We start from the raw sequence: 20428 nt of genomic DNA on the forward strand, positions 1-20428 counted from the left end.
TATTTATTTATATATTCATTTGTTTGTTTAAAAACGCCCTATATTTTATTTTATAGGCCTATTTTTTCTCGCGCTATAACAAATTTGTTTAGAAAATAAGAACAAGCTAGGAGAAAATTGACATAAACAGAGTCCGTTTATTTATTTTTGCACCCCTAACTTATGTCTTCATTGAATCGGCGTCTGGCGCCGGGATTCTATGTTACCTGCACCTGACGCGGCCTGATTCGGGAGATCATTCGTGCTCTGTGCATAGGAGTTTATGTGGGTAGAAAACACTTCGTCCGTTTTACGCGTAATATGGCCAACGAAGTGTGTTGGAATACAAATAAACGTATGTGGCAGCGAGATGAAGAGATCGGGTTTCAGAGTTGGCCCCCAGAGGAGACGCCATTGTTTGGCTGAAGTTGCGCTCGGTCCAAGCCTCCGCCGGGACGGCGGCCCTGAAATATGAGAGCTCTTTTCTCTGCTTCAGAAAGCCTTTGTGTCGCAGGAGCCCCGCGTGCACGGATCGCTGCGCTCTCATTAGAACTTGTCTCTGCCTATGCTCTGGCATTGTTTTCTTAACGCCGAGTTTTCACCCACAACACGAGACCGGAACCTGCACACCTTAAAGTATTGGAACAGGCAGACAACATTTCTCCTTATAAATGACCATTTAGGTTGACCTACAGTAATTACGTAAATGTGCTTAAACGACCACCTTCACAGAAAAAATAGAAAATGCGTTATTTTTCAGGAGCCTCTCTCGAAATAGACGTGACACTACATTCTTATAGCCTACAATCATTTATATTCTTGTCACCGTTTTCAGCAACGTAACATAATTCCATTGTGCATTGCTGCCTTTCTCCTATCATCCCCTTCAATTCGGTGGGGTTGATATCGACACCTTTAGCTCAATTTCCACAAGCTCTGAACTGAGTCGTATAGTTTTATGTTACCACCTCGGGCTTTGACTTAAGATGAAATGCCACAGAAACAATCTCTTCACATTATGCACGGAATGGATTGGAATGCATGCAAAAGACCACTTAATCTTACCCATTTAGAGTAGCCTACCAGCTTTATGTCTGTTAAACTACCCAGTCGCTCACCATCTCGTGGAACACGGTGTCGCGCACTCGGCTTTAGTGTTCATGACTCGAAATGACAGTCAAAATGACACTGTGCGACTTGTTACGTTTCATTTGCAGACTTCATAGTTGCCTACTCGTGTACAAGACTACATGCGCCAGCTCCAAAAGGTTTAAATGCTTTTAAAAGTAGGTTTTGTTGTTTTGAACGAAAGGAGATCACCCCAGGCTAAGCGCATGGGCTGGTAGAGGAGCTGCACCCATTAATAGGGCACAAACAAATACTTCAAAGCAAGTTTTTGATTTTGGCAGGCGGCATCACAAACGGCGCGGACGTCCCCGACTTCTCATTTGGGCTCTTCTGTGATATAAAGAATATTTTATGTCTTTTTATTTTTGGCTCAGAATGAATGGGCGAACTCAGCTGCGGTCGTCCGGTAACAATACGAGTCGCACAATGTTCCCGTTGTTTCCATGTAGTCAAGGATTGTTCCGCCAACTTGCACGCGCTATGTGGTTAGGGGAGGGAGCGGGGCCTGTTTACCGCTAGAGCAAATAAAGCGACAGCTGTTAGGGTTGTCCGCTCCGCTCGCTGCGTCTTTCGTTTCTCATCTCCCCAGTACTGCCTCGTCCCTCACAGCGACGACATGCACACAATGCCTTCAGTATTAGGTTTAGGATTTACCTAGATGTATGGCACATATACTTCTATTGCGATAATATCTTAGTGTAATAACCACATGCGATAACAGATTTTTGAGAACCTCTGGGTAATATTATCTGAAGTTGGAATGGTCATAACCGTGTGATAAATGTGCACAAACCAATGCCCGTCTATCACATCTCGCCTTATCGGTGAGGAATACAGTCGCTTTGGATCATCGCGCCACTGGGCATTATATCTCAGTAGAGAGTGGTATTTAATATTAGCTGAGTATTTAAGCCAATGGTATCTCGATTGCATTGTTATCCTCCTCTACGGAACGTAACTGTCATTAAATTATTCACTGAAATGGTTGTTTGCTTTAGTCACCATGAAATTGTTATGATGTGGCGCAGAGTATAGCTATATCCTTTTACAGTGATGTTACAGCGAACGAAACATAGTGTCAGCTATTGGTGGGAAATGGAAATGAATTAATGGTAATGCTGCAGAATTATTAAGTTTTACGTTTTGGTCAGTGGATACCATACGTATGTATCCCAACACAGTCCGTTTGCTGTGTAACTAAGTATTCACAGATAGGTCCGCTTACGAAACACGTGGGAGGGAGGAAACCGCTTTGATTCGAGCCATCCGCATATGTTATTGTGCAAAGCTCCGCATCTCTGGAAAAGCTGCTACGCCTTCCTTTCACGTGCAATTATACCAACCCAATTCTGTTATCGATAACCTATGTTTGGCAGCACGCCTCCTTTTCGTGTCTGTAGCAATGCCTTTATTTAATTATCTATTTTAATAAGCCCTTAGCCTAATTTTTATTTTGTCACTTCTGATTCAAAATCACGCTTCCCTTAGGGCGGTCGTTTGCAATCTTACACTTGATTTAGGCTTCTGCCAGGCAGGCTAAATTTCATTGTAGGCCTAAGCGTATTTTGTTTCAGTGCCCGTTATAAATTCGTATGAACTATAATCCCATTACTCACTGTGTCCAGGAAACAAAGCGGTTGCCCTGGTCACGAAACGTCAGCTTCAGATGACAGCCAGAAGTGCCGCATAATTGATTTGGTAACAGTGTCGATCGATAATCACGTGGGAATTTGTTCCCTAAGTAGCCCATGTTAAATTTCCCTCGGCGGTTAAGTGTGAAACGTAGCGGCATCTCCCCGTACGTCTGGCCTCTGTCCGTTTATCTTCCGAATCCTATGTCTTTAAAATGGCGCAGACATGCTGCATCCAAGCAACAGAGCCGCAGAGTAGGATAGAAGTTCCTTTGTAATCTGTGTGCAGGGCGGATAACTGCCATTTCAACGACCCATTCCTAATTTGGAGTCGCGGTTACTGTGTGGTGCCAGTTTTGACAGTCCCATGCCGCTAGTGTTAAGTGAAGACAGTTGGAATCGTGCCTCCCATTCGCACACGCGAACAGACCACGGCCAGACCCGCTCATTCTATACGAAGCTTGTGTAGGTTTAATTTAACATAGCCTACCGAAAAACGGAATCGACTATAACAGTGTAAACATGAAAGTGCCAGTGAAATTTCCATATCGCCTAGTTTACTGACTACATTTTAGAATATTTAATTTTCGAAAGGTCAAGAAAGCGATAGGCTACTGAAAGTGGAAAGTAGAATAACGAAGGTGTCCATCTTTTGATTTAGCCCATATCAAGCGTAAAGTAGCCTATAACCTACCATTTAAGCACAAATTCCACTTGCCATGTCCGAAACTTTCCGAAACAGTTTTTAATTGAACAGCGAATTGTTTATATTATTTGACTTTATTAAATTCACGTGATAAAATCGATATATTTTTTTGTTTGTTGTTTGTATTGATTGTTCACGTCCACTATGAAGGTTTTTGTTATTTCAGTGGATCGACATTAGCCTACACTGAGCGATTCGAAATTGGATGCAGGGTCGTTACACGTTTTTTTTTTTCTTTTTCTTTTTGAGGTCTTAAGAGAATGAAATCTACAAATAATGCAATTAAGAAACGCCACCTAAAGATTACAACATGGTTTTATAACGGTAATCTACAGGATTAGAGTTGCGGGCGCGTACCAGTCTCTTAAAAATCTTTATCCAGACATTATCGTTAAGTCTTTAGAAGTTCTGGCACAGAATGCGATTTCCCTTTGTTGTAGAGATCAAACTAAATAACGAAGGAAGATGAATAGGCTATTTGTTTTAGCACTGTGATCGTTACATGCTCTATCTGAGTTGTTAAATGAACCGTGGGCCTGATACAATTTAATGCTTGTGCCAGTTCCACTCTCTTAGTGATGTAGCGCAATCTGTGATGGTCTCTTGAATATTGTGTCTTTATATAGTTAACTGCTTTCACGAAGATGGGACTGTCCCTGTGTTCTATTAAATGAAAATAAATAGGCATTTTGAGGTGTCCGTGTGGCACCTGTGAATGGTTTAACCCTGTAAAAGTAAAGGAGTAGCAATTTAAGACTTGTTTAGAGCTATGGGGTGTAGGCCTATTTAGGCCTATCTTTTTCACTGTAGTTGGAATAAGGCTACGTGTTATTCTGGACCAGGGCTGCTCAACCCTCTTCCTGGAGGTCTACCGTCCTGTATGTTTTCATTGTAACCCTAACAAATCAATTACATCTCATTCAACAGCTAGAGTTCTTGTTGAGCTGCTAATTAGTAAAATCAGGTGTGTCTAAATAGGGTTTAAATGAAAACCTACAGGACCGTAGGTCTCCAGGAACTGGGTTGGACAGAGCTGTTCTAGATGTCGTCTTTTGTTCTTGTGTTGTAGACAGGCTAGTTTTAAATGTCTTAGCCAGTGGTTGACTTAAAATTACCAAGTGCCCTCCAAGAGGTTCTAATTGTGTTGCATACCAAGCTAGGCTAGCGAATACTTGAGAAGGGATGTGGCTATTTGCACAGGTAGAAAATCCAGGTTCAGAAAGTAAGTCCTTGACAGTATTTCTTCTGTCTTGAGTTTGAACTAATTAGTTAAATCAGCTGCCTGAGTTCATGGATGCAGGGAACATATGGCAGGACTTTTACTTTCGGACCCCTTACTTTCTCTGTTGGTGTGCGAGCAAAACATTGGATCACATTGATTAGACGTCTGGTAGCACACACGTGAAGTCAAAGTTGCTTCAATATTTACACTATTTTTACCTATGAAACCTGTTAATTATTGGAAAGAAATGCTTAGAGTTTATATATTAGTGAGGAATATTGCAGTAGTGCGTATATTTGCCGAGTATTTGTATAGACGGTTGTTTTGGCATGAAAGCCTTGGGCACACTTGTTGTCCTAATGTTTTTTTCCAATCCTGCGGACGACTTCGCTCTGTATCTTTAAGAAAAAGACGAGCGCCGTGCATAAGGCTGGCCGTGTGCCAGAGACGAGAAAGCGAGAGGGCGCCAAAACGCGGATCCCAAGCTGATACGGTGGAGTTATCTTGATCGCGCGCTTCCTCCCTCCCCCCCTTCAGTCTGGTGACGAACTCCCGAACGCTGGAGGCAAACTCCACACCTTGGGGAGCCCATTATTATTGTGTGCAAATGTGGGTCTTGCCTGTCTTCTGATACATACATCCCCACCATGTTCTTCTCGTTAATGCAGCATACGCGGTAAATGTCATTACCCGTGTTTTGACACCAGAATTACTGCGAATTACGGTCGCCTGCAGTGTCCTTTAACACCTCTATAATTTATATGGGCAATTGCGCAAAATAAAAGGAAACTAGCCATCTTGTTAGAGTGCGTATAGTAGGTATGGATGAATGATTTAAACCTCTCGTAACTTGAATGTGATCAGTTATTACATTGGATATTGATTTGGAATGAATGTGCGTGCGTGCGTTTTTTCGCGTGAGGATTGTGCAAGAGAACTAAGGATAATTGGTTCGTCTTTTGATATTATATTGACCCTAACAGTTTATTGACGTCATAAATCAGTTAGTAAACGAATAGCTTTATATGTGATAGCAATTTTCGGATGATTGGACTGTAAGTGAATGAACGTGCCACTATTTACATGGGCTATATGGATACACGATCTCGTTGCCCCACGCTTCCCCTTCTCTTCGCTGTGAGGTATAGTCTAGGACATGGGACGCAGCAGGTGGCGCGAGCTAACGCGCGTGCAGTAGCCAGTAATCTCCAGTCTGGGATTGATCGTTTACACTCAATGCTTCAAAAGCAATAGTGGTGCGGAATACCCTGCGAAATAGGACAGAGCGACCAATGTTTCTCAGTTGTATAGCTATATCTTCGTTTAGGGTTTAAAATAATTATTGTTAATTTTTGTTTTGCTCGGAGGAATGATTTATGCATGGTTGCCTCTCGTCTATTTAGATAGATAAAGGTCAGCGAGTTGGTCCGCTGCTTGAAGGGAAATTATCACTGGCGCCTGTTTGTTCAGTAGACCTCCGCTTTGAAACAGTTCACATTAAGTTCAATGAACGATAAACTAACTACAAAGATCAGGAAGCGAAAGTAGCCTAAGATGGGACCAGTTCGTTATGCTGTATTCACATGCAGCCGCGTTTTGCCATTTGTTTGAATAAATTCACATCTGACCCGTGTTGATTTTTCTCAAAGCTTTAGCTCTGGCAATAGACGTTATACTTTTTGTGTTTTTTTTCTCCCTTAAGTGTCAAGGCCAGCACTTTCTGAAATATAAGAAAACGGCTTCCTTGTTGCACTTGTTTAGAACGTGATAACGCCAACGTAGTCCGTTGCGCAAACAGGTTTTAGTTGCTGACATGAAAGGAAGGTTTTGCTCAAGTTCCTTCTAGTAAGTTCAAAGCCACCGACGCCGTCGCCTGAACTGGAGCCTCTGGGTTATTGGGCGTTTCGGTTACTGTCGAACGTCACAGCCTCGGGGCATTGTAAATCCGTTGAGAGGGATTTCAGCAGCGGGGAACGGTAAAACCCTACTTACGGGAGGTGCCACTGCCTTCGTCACGCAAAAGGAGATGAATAGTATGTAGAGCAGCACAGATAAGTTTGACACATGTCCGTTAAAAAACATTTTAAGTGCAAAATTGTTCATGCTACTCTTGCAGGTTTTACTAATCTGAATAAAATCTGCAAATCTACCCGTGCGAAATTGTGTCTTAACCCAGTTATTAGTCTCAATTTAAGAAACGGAATAAACTCTTATAGCTCAATGAACAATAAACTGAAGAGTTTAAATCAAAATTTAAAAGCCAAAAAATAACTGAACCTATTGAGTTGGCTTACTCAAATGGGGCAAGACAATGTGTTTTCTCAAACCATATGAGTAAACTGAATTTTTGGATTTGTACCTACAGTATATGTCGAAAATCTTCCACCCTCTCATTTTGCTGGGACATCTGGTAATTAGTATTAGAAATTGAGATTTGCAAATGGATAATCCAGTAGGTTTGCATGTGTATTGAGGCTGACAAGGTTTTCGTTTGTCGTGGGTATGTTGTCGTAGCTGGTTGTCATTGAATCTCTGGGTCAATATATGTTCACATGTAAAACCTATCAGAGAGCAGTCCAGAGACTTCTAAGCCGCATTATGTATTCCTCTGATTTGACTCTCTTTCAGAAGCGATCTTTGGAATTAAGCAGCCATTAGTGAGAAGTCATGCTATCTGCTACTCCCTTGTATGGAACCCTTCCAAACTGGATGAGCAATGAGAGAGTTCACATTGCTGGCATTAATGAAGAAAGGTCAGTTTTACATCTGCTTTTCTATATATAATTAGATATAATGTAATTATTACGAGTGCTGTTATGAATATGTGATCATGAAAACAATTGTAATTTAATATTACAGGGATTGTGATTATATGAGGATAAAGCTAATATGAATGACTTGATAGTACACAACTTGCGATGTTAAATTGCTTGCTTCACGGTGTGTTTGACAATGGTGGTCGACAGTCTCTCTCTGAAAAAGCGCGTCAGTCTGGCCACGCGGTGTCATTTCCCAGGGGTACCTAGTTAAGCCACATCCACACCAGAGTATCCAGATGGTGCCGTGCGGTCGCGTGCTTTGAGGTGGACTCTTCTCTTGTTTTTCTCATGCCGTGGAAAATTGGACACGCGGAAGAACGTGTCTGGCAATCGTTTGCAAATAGGCAGCGTAGGCTTGAAGCCTGTTTTTGAAATAAATCGCAGCGATGCGTTAACGATCCTCGGGTGGTTTAGAACTTAGTTGTCTATTTCTACCATAACGGCTAACTAACCACCCCCCTCCCCCGTCATGTCTGGATTCGACTGTGCTCTGTGCAAAATTACTTCCTGTCAGCCCGGGATAAGCGCAGCGCACTACGCTATGGGAGAGCTGTTTCGTAACCCTCCAGTCCAAAGGCAGCAGCGTTCAGCTCCTTCAGGCTGGTCTGTGTGGATCCATAAGAGATGGGAGTGATTCCAAACGCAGGAGATTAATGGACTCCAGGCCAGTCGTAATAAAAGTGGCTTGCCGGAATTTAGAGTTGCTGGTAGCGGCAAAACAACCATTATCTTTCCTGAAGAGGAACGTTTTAACCGTAGTTGTTTTTTTTTTTTTTTTTAAATCTCGCCTTAACTCCTGGCACTCCCCTCCTCCACAGAACAGTCAAATGAGCTTCTCTTGAACGCAACTATTTACCTCTGAAGATCAGTGTGCCTACTGCACCATCACTCTCAAGAACACTTGTTAATCCACAATCTTAAGGAGAAAATATTTTTACTGGCTAGGGAAGTCAAGGTGGAACACCTCTTGTGCCCAGTTTTTGATCAATGTTGCCTGCTGATGCCAAAATGGCTGTATTTATAGCTCGATTTCAGGCACCGCACATATCAATATACAGCATAGTAGCCTTATACGTGATAGCATGGCCTGCCTCGTACTGGATATATTAAGGCTGACTGTCCTTGGCTGTCTGGCTTTTAAAGGTGGTGGGCTGCATTTTTTGCATCTTCCTTCCGGCTCTCCCAACCTCAAGACCTACAGTATCCCTGCTTGCTTGTCTCACGACAATTGTTGTGTGGGTGCATATTCCAAAGGCATGATGGCAGTGAAAGGCAATGAGCACTGAACCATTGTAAGAATGTTACTTCCTTCATCTGAGTTTGGTTTCTGGGGCTGCTAAGGCTTTGGTGGCTCTCCGTTGCCTTGGTTTTTGGCGGCGTAGTTTGTGGAAATATCCGACAGCCTATAACCACCTTGAGGCCCCGTTGCTGACGCGTCCCTCCGCCCAGACGGCTCTTCTTCAGCCCCGTGCATTTTAATACGTACGCGGCTCTCTGGATGACAAACTAGACCCACAAACACGGCTATTTGTTTCCATTGTTTGCTAACAAACAATAATGGTCTCGTGGAAATCCAGATAACTGCCCGTTCATTGAAAGCGGGATTAGGTTTTTTTTTTTTTTTTCCTCCTTCTCGTGGCGGAGCGAGGCATTTCTCCTCCATCACGGGGGGTAAACGGCCCTCACCCGAATGGCTGGTGGTGTATAATCTTTCCCTCTCGCTGCCGGGCCGTCTGAATGCGAGAGGTCAAGGAGGCTGCTGCAAATGAGCGCGTAGGACGCCATTCAGCGGGGCGCCTCGCCACAATGAGCACGTTCACTCCCTCAGGCGTGCGGGGGGGGGGGATTAGGGGAGGGGGGGGTCACTGTGGAATGGGCAGGGAGGGAGGGAGGGGAGCGGGCTTTGCTGCCTTGCTTTTCATTTCCAAGGGGTTAGGGGGAGGGGGGTGGTTTTATATTAAGAGGCGGGGGGCGGGGGGAGGGGGGGGTTTAAGTGGGTGGTGTGATGGGTGTGTGGCCCCTCCTCCTCCCCAGCTAGCCGCGCGCTGGCGGTGAGCGGCGCGGCGTCTGAAGATAAGGGCAGGGCTGCTTTATTGAAATCCCGGAGCCGTACGCCCGTCAGTGAGGGCAGGCTCCGCGCGGCGGCGGCCCCGGCGGCGGCTTCCCTTACGTCGGGTCCCAGCCGCGAGCCGCCTGGCGGAGCCCCGCGCGTCTGGCTCCGCGGCGTAATGATGGAAATTTTCCCTCTGGCGGATGACAGCCATTTTGGCCGCGGGAGTGTGAGATCCGCCGCCAAGGTGTTCCTTATCGCTGGCTCGGCTGTGCGATAACAAGCCACAGTGCGCTGCCCCGGGGGGAGAGAGCGTGTGTGTGTGTGCGTGTGTGTGTGTGTGTGTGTGTCTCTGGGTGTGTGTGTGTGCGCACTGTGCATATGCGTGTCTGTCTCAGTGTGGGCGAGTACGCGTGTGTGTGTGTGCATAGGCGTGTGCGTGTCTGTCTCAGTGTGGGCGAGTACGATTGAGTGTGTGTGTTTGTGTGTGTCTGTGTGTGTGGAGCTCAGCTACTAGTCAGGGGAATGCAGCCCCTGCGATATGGAACAGGAAGTGCGCAGCGCTGTACAGATACTTCATATTTGTATTTTTATGTTTGACTGGGCCTGTTGGATGATCGGGTCTTCCAATTTCAAAGTCAAAGTATTAATGCTTTACAAAGCCTATTTTCACAAATATTCAAAGCTGTTCTTGTTATATACTGTATGTGCATGTTTCAGTGAATAACTGGTTGAAAAATTTCCCATGAAAATCCCCATGTTTTAGTATCAAAAAAATGTTTTTTTTTTTAACGAACATTTCAGAGCATTTCAGATACGTATTTTGGCCTGGTTTGGTTGTAGGCAGTGATCCGGGGTGTCGAATCTGATCTGAAAAGGCCCAGTGTGGGAGCTAATTCGAGACTGAAGAACTTGATTTTTTGCATGTTAAGGATATGGCACTTAAGGACTGGACACACTGGGGTGTCTGCGCATCAGCATACAGGTTAGGCCCACATGACAGGCCCTGATCCTCAGTCTCAATTGTGCTGTTGACAGGAAAGTACCTGCAAGTGATGGTGAACCCCAGAAAAAACAGCTGGAACTGAGAGACGGAAATCACCTCATACAAGGCATGGTAAGAGCTCTTCCGCTGCCAGGGAGGAGGGTGGGGAGGAGGGGGGGAAGGGGGTTTTATTGGCAGGGCAGGACTAAGGAGCTGGTGTTGCAGAATTCTTCTTGCCTTCTGATGAAGAACGTATTAGGAGCTTGTTAGATTCATGCTCGTCGGGCAAGAAACGCTGCCCGTGTGATGCTTTACCGCGACCCCCCCCCCCCCCCCCCCGCCCCAGGGCCCGGCAGACGTATTAGATTGTAATCAGCCACCCCCCCGCCCCCCCCATCCTCCCCCGCAGTCGCTCAGCCAGCGCCGTTTTCCAAATGGCCCTGCTGCTCACAAAAAAAACAACAACAAAGTGGATCAAATCACCGCACGGCCGGAAACCTAATTAAACCTCTTCCTGACATTTAGCGTTGGCCGGCGAGTGTCTGCTGGGGAGGGGGGGGCGGGGGGGCTGAGCGCAGTAGTCTCAGGGGAGGGGCTGCGCCTCCTGATGGAGATGGAGCGGGCGGGGAGGGGCGGGTGTCCCCTGTCCACGCTGCTGACTGCCCGAGGGGTGCAGACGTCTGAGGTTTTTTTTGTTTTTGTGATCGGTTGGCAGCAGCTGGTTTCTCTGAAATAGCCACCCTGCCTTCCACCTCCTGCTGCTATGAAAACTCTTTTGGGTCTTTTTTTGAATGACCCCGATTGCTTGTATATTATCCAACGGTTAGAGGAGTCTAACGGATGTAGTCGTCCCCTCTCCCCCATTGAGTCAATGTCTTGAGTTCTGTTTCCTATGATGTCGGAAAGGCTCCAACATTCAGGCTTATGGAGTAGAGCCCTTTGTTTGTTGAAAGCCTGTGTTCTTTATAGATATACAGTATCCTTGAAGAAACTATCCTGGGTACAGATATGGAATGAGTTTACTGTGCAACGGGCCTTAAACTGTTCAGTCAAAGTACTTGGCTAAGTACATGCATCTCACTAAGCATTATTGTTTTAATGTGGTTTGTATTTATATCTACAATATAATGATCTAATGATCTATTGCAGAGAATACCAGTAAGGTCTGATTTGGACATCACGGATTCTCTTGGAAATAAAATGCTGCACTGGTTTATATAGATCTAATTTAAAATATTTTTCTTCATATTGTATTGCTGTGAGTATAGTGGGAGTGGGACAGTGGGATGCACTGTGAAAACACAGCCAAAGACTGCCTGCTGAAAAACTATAGAAAATTTCAGAAAAAAGTTAACCGAGTGCTCTTTACATATAATTACAAGCTCAGAAAGTTAAAAAGATGCAAGTTGAAAGCTGTAGGGAACCATAATATAGTAGGTTGTGGCAAGAGCAATATCCCACTCATTGTATATCTCCTATATTCCTGCTGTTCTTTATGCTCACTTGTGTTCTCCCATAGCCTACTGTGCTCCTGTAGCCTTAGTGCACCTTCACTTAAAGCATAAAATTTTGCTGTTTGTCTACACTTGTGCACCTGAGATGAGGCCCAAGGGCATTTCCTACCTCTTAGTTTTTTGCCGTGTGCATCGTACGGCGATGTTTGACCCCACTCCACCGCTCTGACCCATTGCAGGTGGACGCTGGCGCATCTGCGAGGATGAACTCACTGGTGACGCTCGGCATGGACCGGAACGGGCTGCTGCGGGACGGGCTGCGCGTCCACGGCGGTATGGTTTACCCCGGCATCCAGGCGCTGGCGGCCGACAAGGCCAGGGAGGGCGCCGCGGTGGCGCTGGGTTACGACCACATCCCCGACCTGCACTACAAGCACGACGTCTCCCTCGAGGGCAGGAAGCCCAGCAACGGCTACCTGGGGCTGTACAAGAGCCCCCCTCCGGGGCTGCCCAAGCCGCTGCTGGTGCCCGGAGGCGGGGGGGACTCCCTGGGGCTGGACCGGCGGGTGGGGCCCGCTGAGAAGCAGTCGGACCTGGGCCTGAACGGCGGCAGCGGATACCTACGTCTGCCGTGGGTGAGCCCTTACCCTGAGGCGGGGATGTACCCCTACCTGGACACCAAATACGCAGCCCTCAGCATGTACAAGGCCTCCTTCCTGTCCCAGCCCACCCCAGCTTACCTGCCCCAGCACCTGGCCTACCAGTCCCTGTGTGCCGGGGCAGGGGGGGCCAGCGCCGAGCGCCTCTTCTACCTGCCCCCCTACCCTCCCGCCCCCATCTCATCCCCGCTGGCACCCCCACTGAGGATCCCCACGGCGACGGTCGCCCCGGCTGCGCTGTCCCCGCTGGTGCACTGCCCGGAGAAGGGCATGCAGAGCCTGGGGCCCCGAATCCACCATGAGCACCCCGCCCAAGCGTCCGCCTTCGGACAGCAGCTGCATCACCAGACCCACGGCGAGCGCTCCCACTGCGAACGACTCCATGGAAATCGTTCCCACGGTGAGCGGCCCCACGGCGATCGTTCCCATGGTGAGCGGCCTCATGTCGATCGTTCCCACGGAGAGCGATCCCACGGCGAGCGACCCCATGGAGATCGTTCCCATGGCGATCGCTCCCAAGGCGAACGGCATCACAGCGATCGTTCCCAAAGTGAACGTCCCCATGGCGAGCGGCCCCATGGAGATCGTTCCCATGGCGAGCGGCCCCATGGAGATCGTTCCCATGGCGAGCGGCCCCATGGCGAGAGGTCCCATGGCGAGCGGCCCCATGGCGATCGCTCCCAAGGCGAGCGGTCCCATGGCGATCGTTCCCATAGCGAGCGGCCCCATGGTGAGCGGTCACACAGCAGCAGTAAGCCTGGACGCACCCCCAGCAGCAGTGGCAGCAGCGTCCCATCAGATTCCTCCCCTTCCCTCTTGATGCAATCCCCCCGCACCCCTGCCCGCCTGTCCCAGCCCACGACCTTGCCCCCCCCTCTTATCGACAGCACTTTGGACTTCCAGAAGCCCCTCCCCAGAGTTGTTCCCCCATCCTCGTCCTCCTCCTCCTCCCCAATGATGTCCCACGCTTTCTACATGAATACTGTGGTAGGTGTGGCCTCGGAACACAGCACACCCGCCCCAGCCCCGCCCCCAGCAATGGCAGCCAGCCACAAACCCAAGTCTAGGGAGGGAAGCTCAGAACGCAAAGGTAGTGGAAGTGGCGCTGACAGGAAGTCTAGTAAGTCTCCCTTAGAGAGATCGCAGACAGACAAGCCCCTGGATCTGTCTGCCAAACTTGGGGACTTTGGGGCACCTCCCAATGGTTTTCCCCAACAATTGGAGGCCATGGCTAAACTGCGTGGCCACTCCCCTACGGCCCGATATGGCCTGCCCCCCAGCAGAGAACTTCTGAAGGAAACGCTGTCCTCCTCCTCTAACTCCAACCAATCCCCTTTGACGGTTAGCACTTCATCCAAACCTCTGGACAGGCAGGATATCATCAGCACTTTGCACTCTACCTGGGTGGTGCCCAGCCCAGGCCCCACCCATAACCCAGCCCACAGTGTGGAGGCTAACCAGGCCCAAGGTCCCCCACCAACTGTCATCAAAAGTAGGAATCTGGAGCAAGTGACCCCCCAGCAACGCAGCTCATCCTGCCCCAGGATCGGGGAGCCTAACGGGGGCCCGTCCTCTGCTAATCCCCCACCTACCGGGGTCATAACCCCCACGGGACGCCCAGCCTCCGTGTCCCCTCTCCCCAACGTGAACAGCGAATGGCCTAAGCCTGGTTCCACCCTTCCCGAAAAGGCACCTACACCCAACCAACCCTCCTCAGGCAAGCCCCAGAAACCCAGCCAAAGACCTGAGGTCCAGGAGATTGCCTACAAGTCCCAGCATCCTTCTCACCTGGAGAACGGGCACAGCGCAGGCCACCTTTACCTACCCCAGAATGAAGCCTTCTTGCCCCCAACTTTAGCTTATGCCAACAGGTACCTGACCTATTCGGTTCCAGATGGCATGACCCTTCCTCACCTGCCCCTCCCTGCAAAGGGTCCAGTGTACCCCCACCCAGTCCTGCTGGGGAGCAGCAGTCTGTACCCTGCTCACTTGGCAGCCCCAAAACACGGTCTCCCTTATGGACTGCCCCCCGCCCACGGTGAATTCCTCACCTACCACGATTCGCAGAAGATGGTGCACCCGCTGATGTCTCCTCACCTCGCCCTTGACCCCAATACCGGCGAGCGGCCGGAGCGGAGGCCCAGGCCGCAGGACAAGGCGCGGCGTGGGGCGGAGCCGGCTGACACACCGCAAAAGGCAGAGAGGGCGGCGCCGAAGCCTCTGCCTCCAGGCCCCAAGCTGCAGGCCAAGCACCCGCCCCAGCCTCCGGTCGCCGGGAGAGACCGGGCCGCGGGCTGCATCGTGGAGCCGGCCCGGGAGGACACGGCCCACAGAGACGCCGACAGAGCTCGTCTCCTCAGCGGCAGAAGTGAGGTCAGCGAGGGGGCGGAGCTGGAGGAGCAGGGCGTCCCGTTGCCGGCCGCCGTAGCTCGGCAACCGCACGTCTCTCCTTCGAGGCCCGTCCCCCACTCCCCGGATCGCACGCCCCCCGACCAGACGTTGCGCTGCGCCCGCACCTCTGGCGACCGGAGTGGCGAGACGGAGGCTCATGGCACGCGGCGCTATTTGGAAGCTAGCATGGAGGGTGGCATAGCTGACCCGGAGTCCCAGGAGGAAGAGGACGACGAGGACGATGACTACGAAGGCAGCAATGGATCTTCCAGGACGTGGAAGTCGAGTCTTGCCAAGAGGATCGCCAACTCCTCTGGCTATGTGGGCGACCGCTTCAAGTACGTCACCACTGAGCTGTATGCCGATTCCAGCAAGCTGAGTCGCGAACAGCGCGCCCTGCAGGTGAGTGCTCAGAACTGCCCCTCGCCGTTTTTATTTTTGTTATTTGGATATGTGCTTAGGCGGGGGGGGGGGGGGGGCTCTTGTACTTCAACGATCCACACTGGATTTTCAGCCTTATGTTTATGTTTAAAAATTAAAGTCTGGGGAAACGCGCTCTCGTTATAAAAACGGCAATGATTCACAGGCAAACAACTGCACGCAACGCGGCTGAGAAAGCTCTGTTCAGATCCTCTGCAGAGACCGCTGTATACCTTCAGCCGTTTCTTCCAAAAACAAAGGAAAAAATGAAAACGGTTGCTCTGACTACGCAGAGCCGGGGGAGGGAGGGGGGTTTCAGTCACGCTCTTCCCTCGGCAGCCCCCCTCCCCCCAGCCTCCCCTCCCCCCGCGGCTTCCAGCTGCGTGGCTGTTTAGCGAAGCGGCGCTGTGGTTCGGGGGAGGGTGGGGGGGGGGGGTTAGGGTTAACACAACGTGAGGCCCCGTGCCTGCATTGCTCAGCCGAGCGGAAGCTCTGGCGCTGAGCGTGTCGCTGGCGGCCCTGCAGGGAAGGCTCTGCTGGAGGCAGCTGTTAACCTGCAGGTGAGCCCGCGGAGGGGAGGAAAAGGGGGGAGGGGAGGGGAGGGGGGAATGCCACTCTCTCCCCTCTCCGTCCACCGCCCTCAAGGACACTACTCCCCGAAGCTAAACGCAGAGCTTATCGCCAGCTCTCGGCCCGTAGCCCCCAGCCCCCTCCGTCCAGTCCCACAACTCCCCTGAGCGTGTACTCCCTGCTGCACTCTACTCTGGCCCTCCCCTCTCTCACCCAGCGCCCCCTGTTTGAAATTACAGCCCCCCCCACCCCCACCGCACTAAAACATTCATGATACACACTGACCCCGACCAGAATAATGCGCCCCCTGTTCAGCCACCCCGCCCCTGCTTCTGTCATTTCTGAAAGTGTCCCTGTATCCGTCTGTGCACCTGAAAACCGGTAAAATGGCTCCGACGCAGTTCCCATCAGACTGCATAGTTTTTGTTTTGGCAGTTGCTACTTCTGTCTGCCTTCAGGGAGGAGGTGGGCGATCAGGCGGTGCTCCCCGCCCCTTATCTGTCTGACTGGTCTGAGCACATGGAAGGGGACAATGCATGCATTTTTTAAAATGAATTTTTGTGTTCATTGTTACGCTCTGAAGAACCTGCACATAGAAAGAATTTAAGTTGCATTTCTGGATTTTTGAAATATCTGCGAGCCGCAAATGCCAGCCCACAACAATGTTTGCTTGGCATCCCTCCACTGAATAACAGTTATCCTTGGGGATTCAGGGGTTGGACAAAATAATGGCACACGAAAAAAGGCTTTAACTTTTAATTAGCTAAATAACAAATACAAGGGCTGCTACACAGATGAGTCAAATTGGCAGCTTAGCAGCTATGTGTGTATGTGTCAGGTATAGAATACCTGTGGAAATCAACTCTTTGATTTGTGAGTTTCCATGAGACAACTAGCAGAGATACGAAGAGGCCGAATAGTCAGGCCCCGAACTGCACGTGCATCGGTCAAAATGACTTAACGTGTTAAGGTGGACTGTGTTGAGAGCAATGACAACATGCCAAACAGGGACAAACTGTATCCATAAAGAGGAACGGTGGTCGCGTCCCAAAGCTGGCCAACAGAGACAGATGGACACTTGACAGGATCGCCGCTTGACACCCTGAAACCACGACCCCTAAAAATGACCACAGAATGTAATCCGCACCTCTGTGACCCAGTCTCAACATGTATGTTGTGAGCTTCACAAAGCTGGTGTTTATGACAGGCCGCCAGTCAGAAAGCGTTTGTATTCAGTTCAAGGCTTATGTATAAAGACACAGCCTTGTGTAGAGAGCATAAAACCTGGAACCCTGAGCAATGGAACGTATCTGGAATATATGGAAAGTAATATGGTCTGGCGAGCCGTCTTTTACTTTTTTTTTTACCATCTGGGTGGGTTTACATTTGGCAAAAGCCAAAGGAGCCTTCAACCCAAGATGTCTTTTGCCAGCTGTTAAAAATGGCGGTGGGCCTGTGATAGTGAGAGCAGCCGTGTCATGGGAGTCATTGGGTCCGACGATCGCTCTGCACGGTCCTATAATGGGACAGCCATTTTACAGGACCAGGTGTGCCCTATGGTGCACACACTGTTCCCCAACGAAGTCCCCATATTCCAAAATGATAACTCTCCCATGCACACAAATTCCAGAGAGGTTTCGTGAGCACCTGGATGAAGCCGAACTCCTCCCATGGCCTCACAATCACCAGATCTGTGCATTGTTGAAACTTTATGGGACATTTTGGAGCGTGTGAAGATTCCCACCTCCTGTATCCCTCACAGAACTGGAGGCTTTTTGAAAAACAGTCCAGTATCCCACTGCACACAGTTCAGAACTTGCATGACAGGATTCCAGGAAAGACTGAAGTTTTCCAGGCAAAGGATAGCCCTACTCCATATTAGCGTATTGATATTCATATATTATTAGGTGTCCGCATTATTTTGTCCAACCCCTGTGTGTGTGTATGCTTTTTTTTACCATGAGGCACTGGTCAAAAACTGAACTAAACATGTGTGGCAGTCTAATACAACAGTACGTTTTTCAAATACTACAGTCCAGAAATGAGCTTGGTTGTTTTTTTTTTTACAGTATGTTGTGGCTAAATTATTTTTTATTTACATATTTTCTGTGACACATTGTGTTTTAATAGGGCTTCTATTGTATGTTGAAATGTTAAAGATGTGTGTCATATGGTTGAAATGATTGAAGATATATTGAGCACCCATTTCAATTACTTAGATGGAAGGCTTAACACAAGAGGACAGTATTAGTCAACCTGCCCCTAACCGTGAGGTCAGTTCTTTACATTTCTTATTACCAAATTGAATTTAGGAAGGGAAGGGGAACAGTGAATTCATTGATTTTTATTTGATTATTATGATTTGCTTTTAGTTAGTCAGGCTTTCTTTTTAGTCAGACCTGTTTGTGTAAGAGGCCAGCCGTGGCTGTAGAAATGTTTCTATTGCCGGACTAACTGCCAGACCCCAGGAAGAACCTAGCCACTGTCTCACTGTTTATTTCTTCCTTTGCATTTATTATGTGTGTGCCTGTGTTGTGTTGTCTTTATGCACACGTGAGTGTGTGTCTGTTGCCAGCGTGTGTGTGTGTGTGTGTGTGTGTGTGTTTGTCTGTTGCCAGCGTGTGTGTGTGTGTTTGTCTGTCGCCGGCGTGCGTGTGTGCCTGTCTGTTGCCAGCACGTGTGTGCCTGATGCCAGTGTGTGTATGTGTGTGTGTTTGTGCATGCATCTGTTTCTTTTCACTAAAAACAGTTGCAGTACAATAAGGCAAGGCTCAGTGCAAACAGGAAAGGAGGAGAACAGACACTCTGTGGCCCCTCAGGGCAACGCTGTTGAGGTTCATGGCCGTTTTTCTGCGTGTGTGTGTGTGTGTGTGTGTGTGTGTGCGCGTAGCGGGCCATGCTGCGCTTCTCCGAGCTGGAGCTGAAGGAGAGAGAGGGCGGCGCCGTGGCGGACGGCCAGCAGCCCATGGAGGCCGAGTGGGAGGGCTGCCCGCACATCGCCAGGCTGCGAGGCGTTGCCCTCGACGACGAGGCCGAGAGGGACGGTGAGCACGCTCCCCCAAAAATACCCTGCGCATTCCTGAAAAGTGTTCAGCCTGCGTTTCACAACAGCGGCCCGTTCACACGTGTAATGGGCCACTGTTTGGGAGAAGTTAGGTCGTTTTTCTGAACAAGAAGTGCAACCGACACGGTAGATATGTGGCAGTTCTAACCTGTAAAGCACACATTGAAACGCATGGCGCTGGTGTTAAAATGTATTTATTTTTCTCACCTATTTCATTTGTAATTCATTCATTATGGAGAGGGATGGTGAGATTATACACACACACACACACACACTCACAGACACACACACTCACACATAGACTCACTCACAGACACACACACTCACACATAGACTCACTCACAGACACACACACTCACACATAGACTCACTCACAGACACACACACTCACACATAGACTCACTCACAGACACACACACAGACAACACACAGACACACGCGCGCACACACACACACAGACACACACACACACTCACAGCGACCACACCACACACCACAGACACACACACACACACACACACCACACACACACTAAACACACACACACCACACACACACACACTCACACAACACAACACACGCAACACAACACAACACCGACACAACACACACACGACACACACACAACACAGCAGCACAGTACACACAGCAACACACCCACACAACACGCACAACACACATCACAACACACACAGACACACACTATCACAACACACACACACACACACTCACAGCACACACACACACACACCACACACACCACAGCACACACACACACATACACAACACACTCACACGCACACACACACACACTCACAGACACACACACACACACACACACACACAGACACACACACACACACACACACACACACACACACACACAGACACACACACACACACACACACACACACAGACACACACACACACACACACCACACACACACACACGCACACACAGCGCTGCGGCAGGCAGGCCTCACACCCGCGGCACCTCAACCAGCGGATGCAGGGCGGTAACAGCAGTTTCCGCTCGCGCTTCCTTTGAAAAGAAAGTGATTTTTTTCCCCTCCTCTTCTCCCCTCCTCCGTTTTAACCGTAATGGCAGGCTTCATTCAGAGAGCAGTTTGCATATCTGAGCGGAGCGCTAGCCGAGGGGGGAGGGGCCGCAGCCTCCCGCTCTCTCTCCCCGTGGAGCGTTCGCCGGGGGGGGCGGGGGGGGGGATTGGGGGGGGAGGGGCTGCAGCCTCTCTCCCCGCGGAGCGCTTGGCGGGGCCGTGGGCCCCGAGCCGCAGCGGAGCGGGAGACGTGTGCTGAATCAGCGTGACGGACGGGGGGGAGCGAGGGGG

The 20428-nt window shown here is 49.5% G+C and overlaps 1 protein-coding gene across 6 annotated transcripts in view; it reads left to right on the forward strand.

Annotated features, from left to right (window-relative positions):
- LOC135240434 (BCL-6 corepressor-like) overlaps nt 1–20428 on the forward strand; it is a 63511-nt gene that overhangs the window by 4852 nt on the left and 38231 nt on the right. For 2 of the 6 annotated variants that reach the window (XM_064309866.1, XM_064309871.1), the window contains exons 2-6: nt 7295–7419; nt 10574–10652; nt 12214–15426; nt 18234–18287; nt 18905–19058. In XM_064309866.1, coding sequence (XP_064165936.1) covers nt 7334–7419; nt 10574–10652; nt 12214–15426; nt 18234–18287; nt 18905–19058 — 3586 coding nt within the window. In that variant the 5' untranslated portion in view covers nt 7295–7333. Of the gene's footprint in view, nt 1–7292; nt 7420–10573; nt 10653–12213; nt 15427–18233; nt 18288–18904; nt 19059–20428 lie in introns of those variants that run through there. The other 4 variants (XM_064309867.1, XM_064309868.1, XM_064309869.1 and 1 more) reach the window with 4 other exon arrangements.

Source organism: Anguilla rostrata, chromosome 15 (genome assembly GCF_018555375.3).
Source record: "Anguilla rostrata isolate EN2019 chromosome 15, ASM1855537v3, whole genome shotgun sequence".
NCBI classification, from domain to species: Eukaryota; Metazoa; Chordata; class Actinopteri; order Anguilliformes; family Anguillidae; genus Anguilla; species Anguilla rostrata.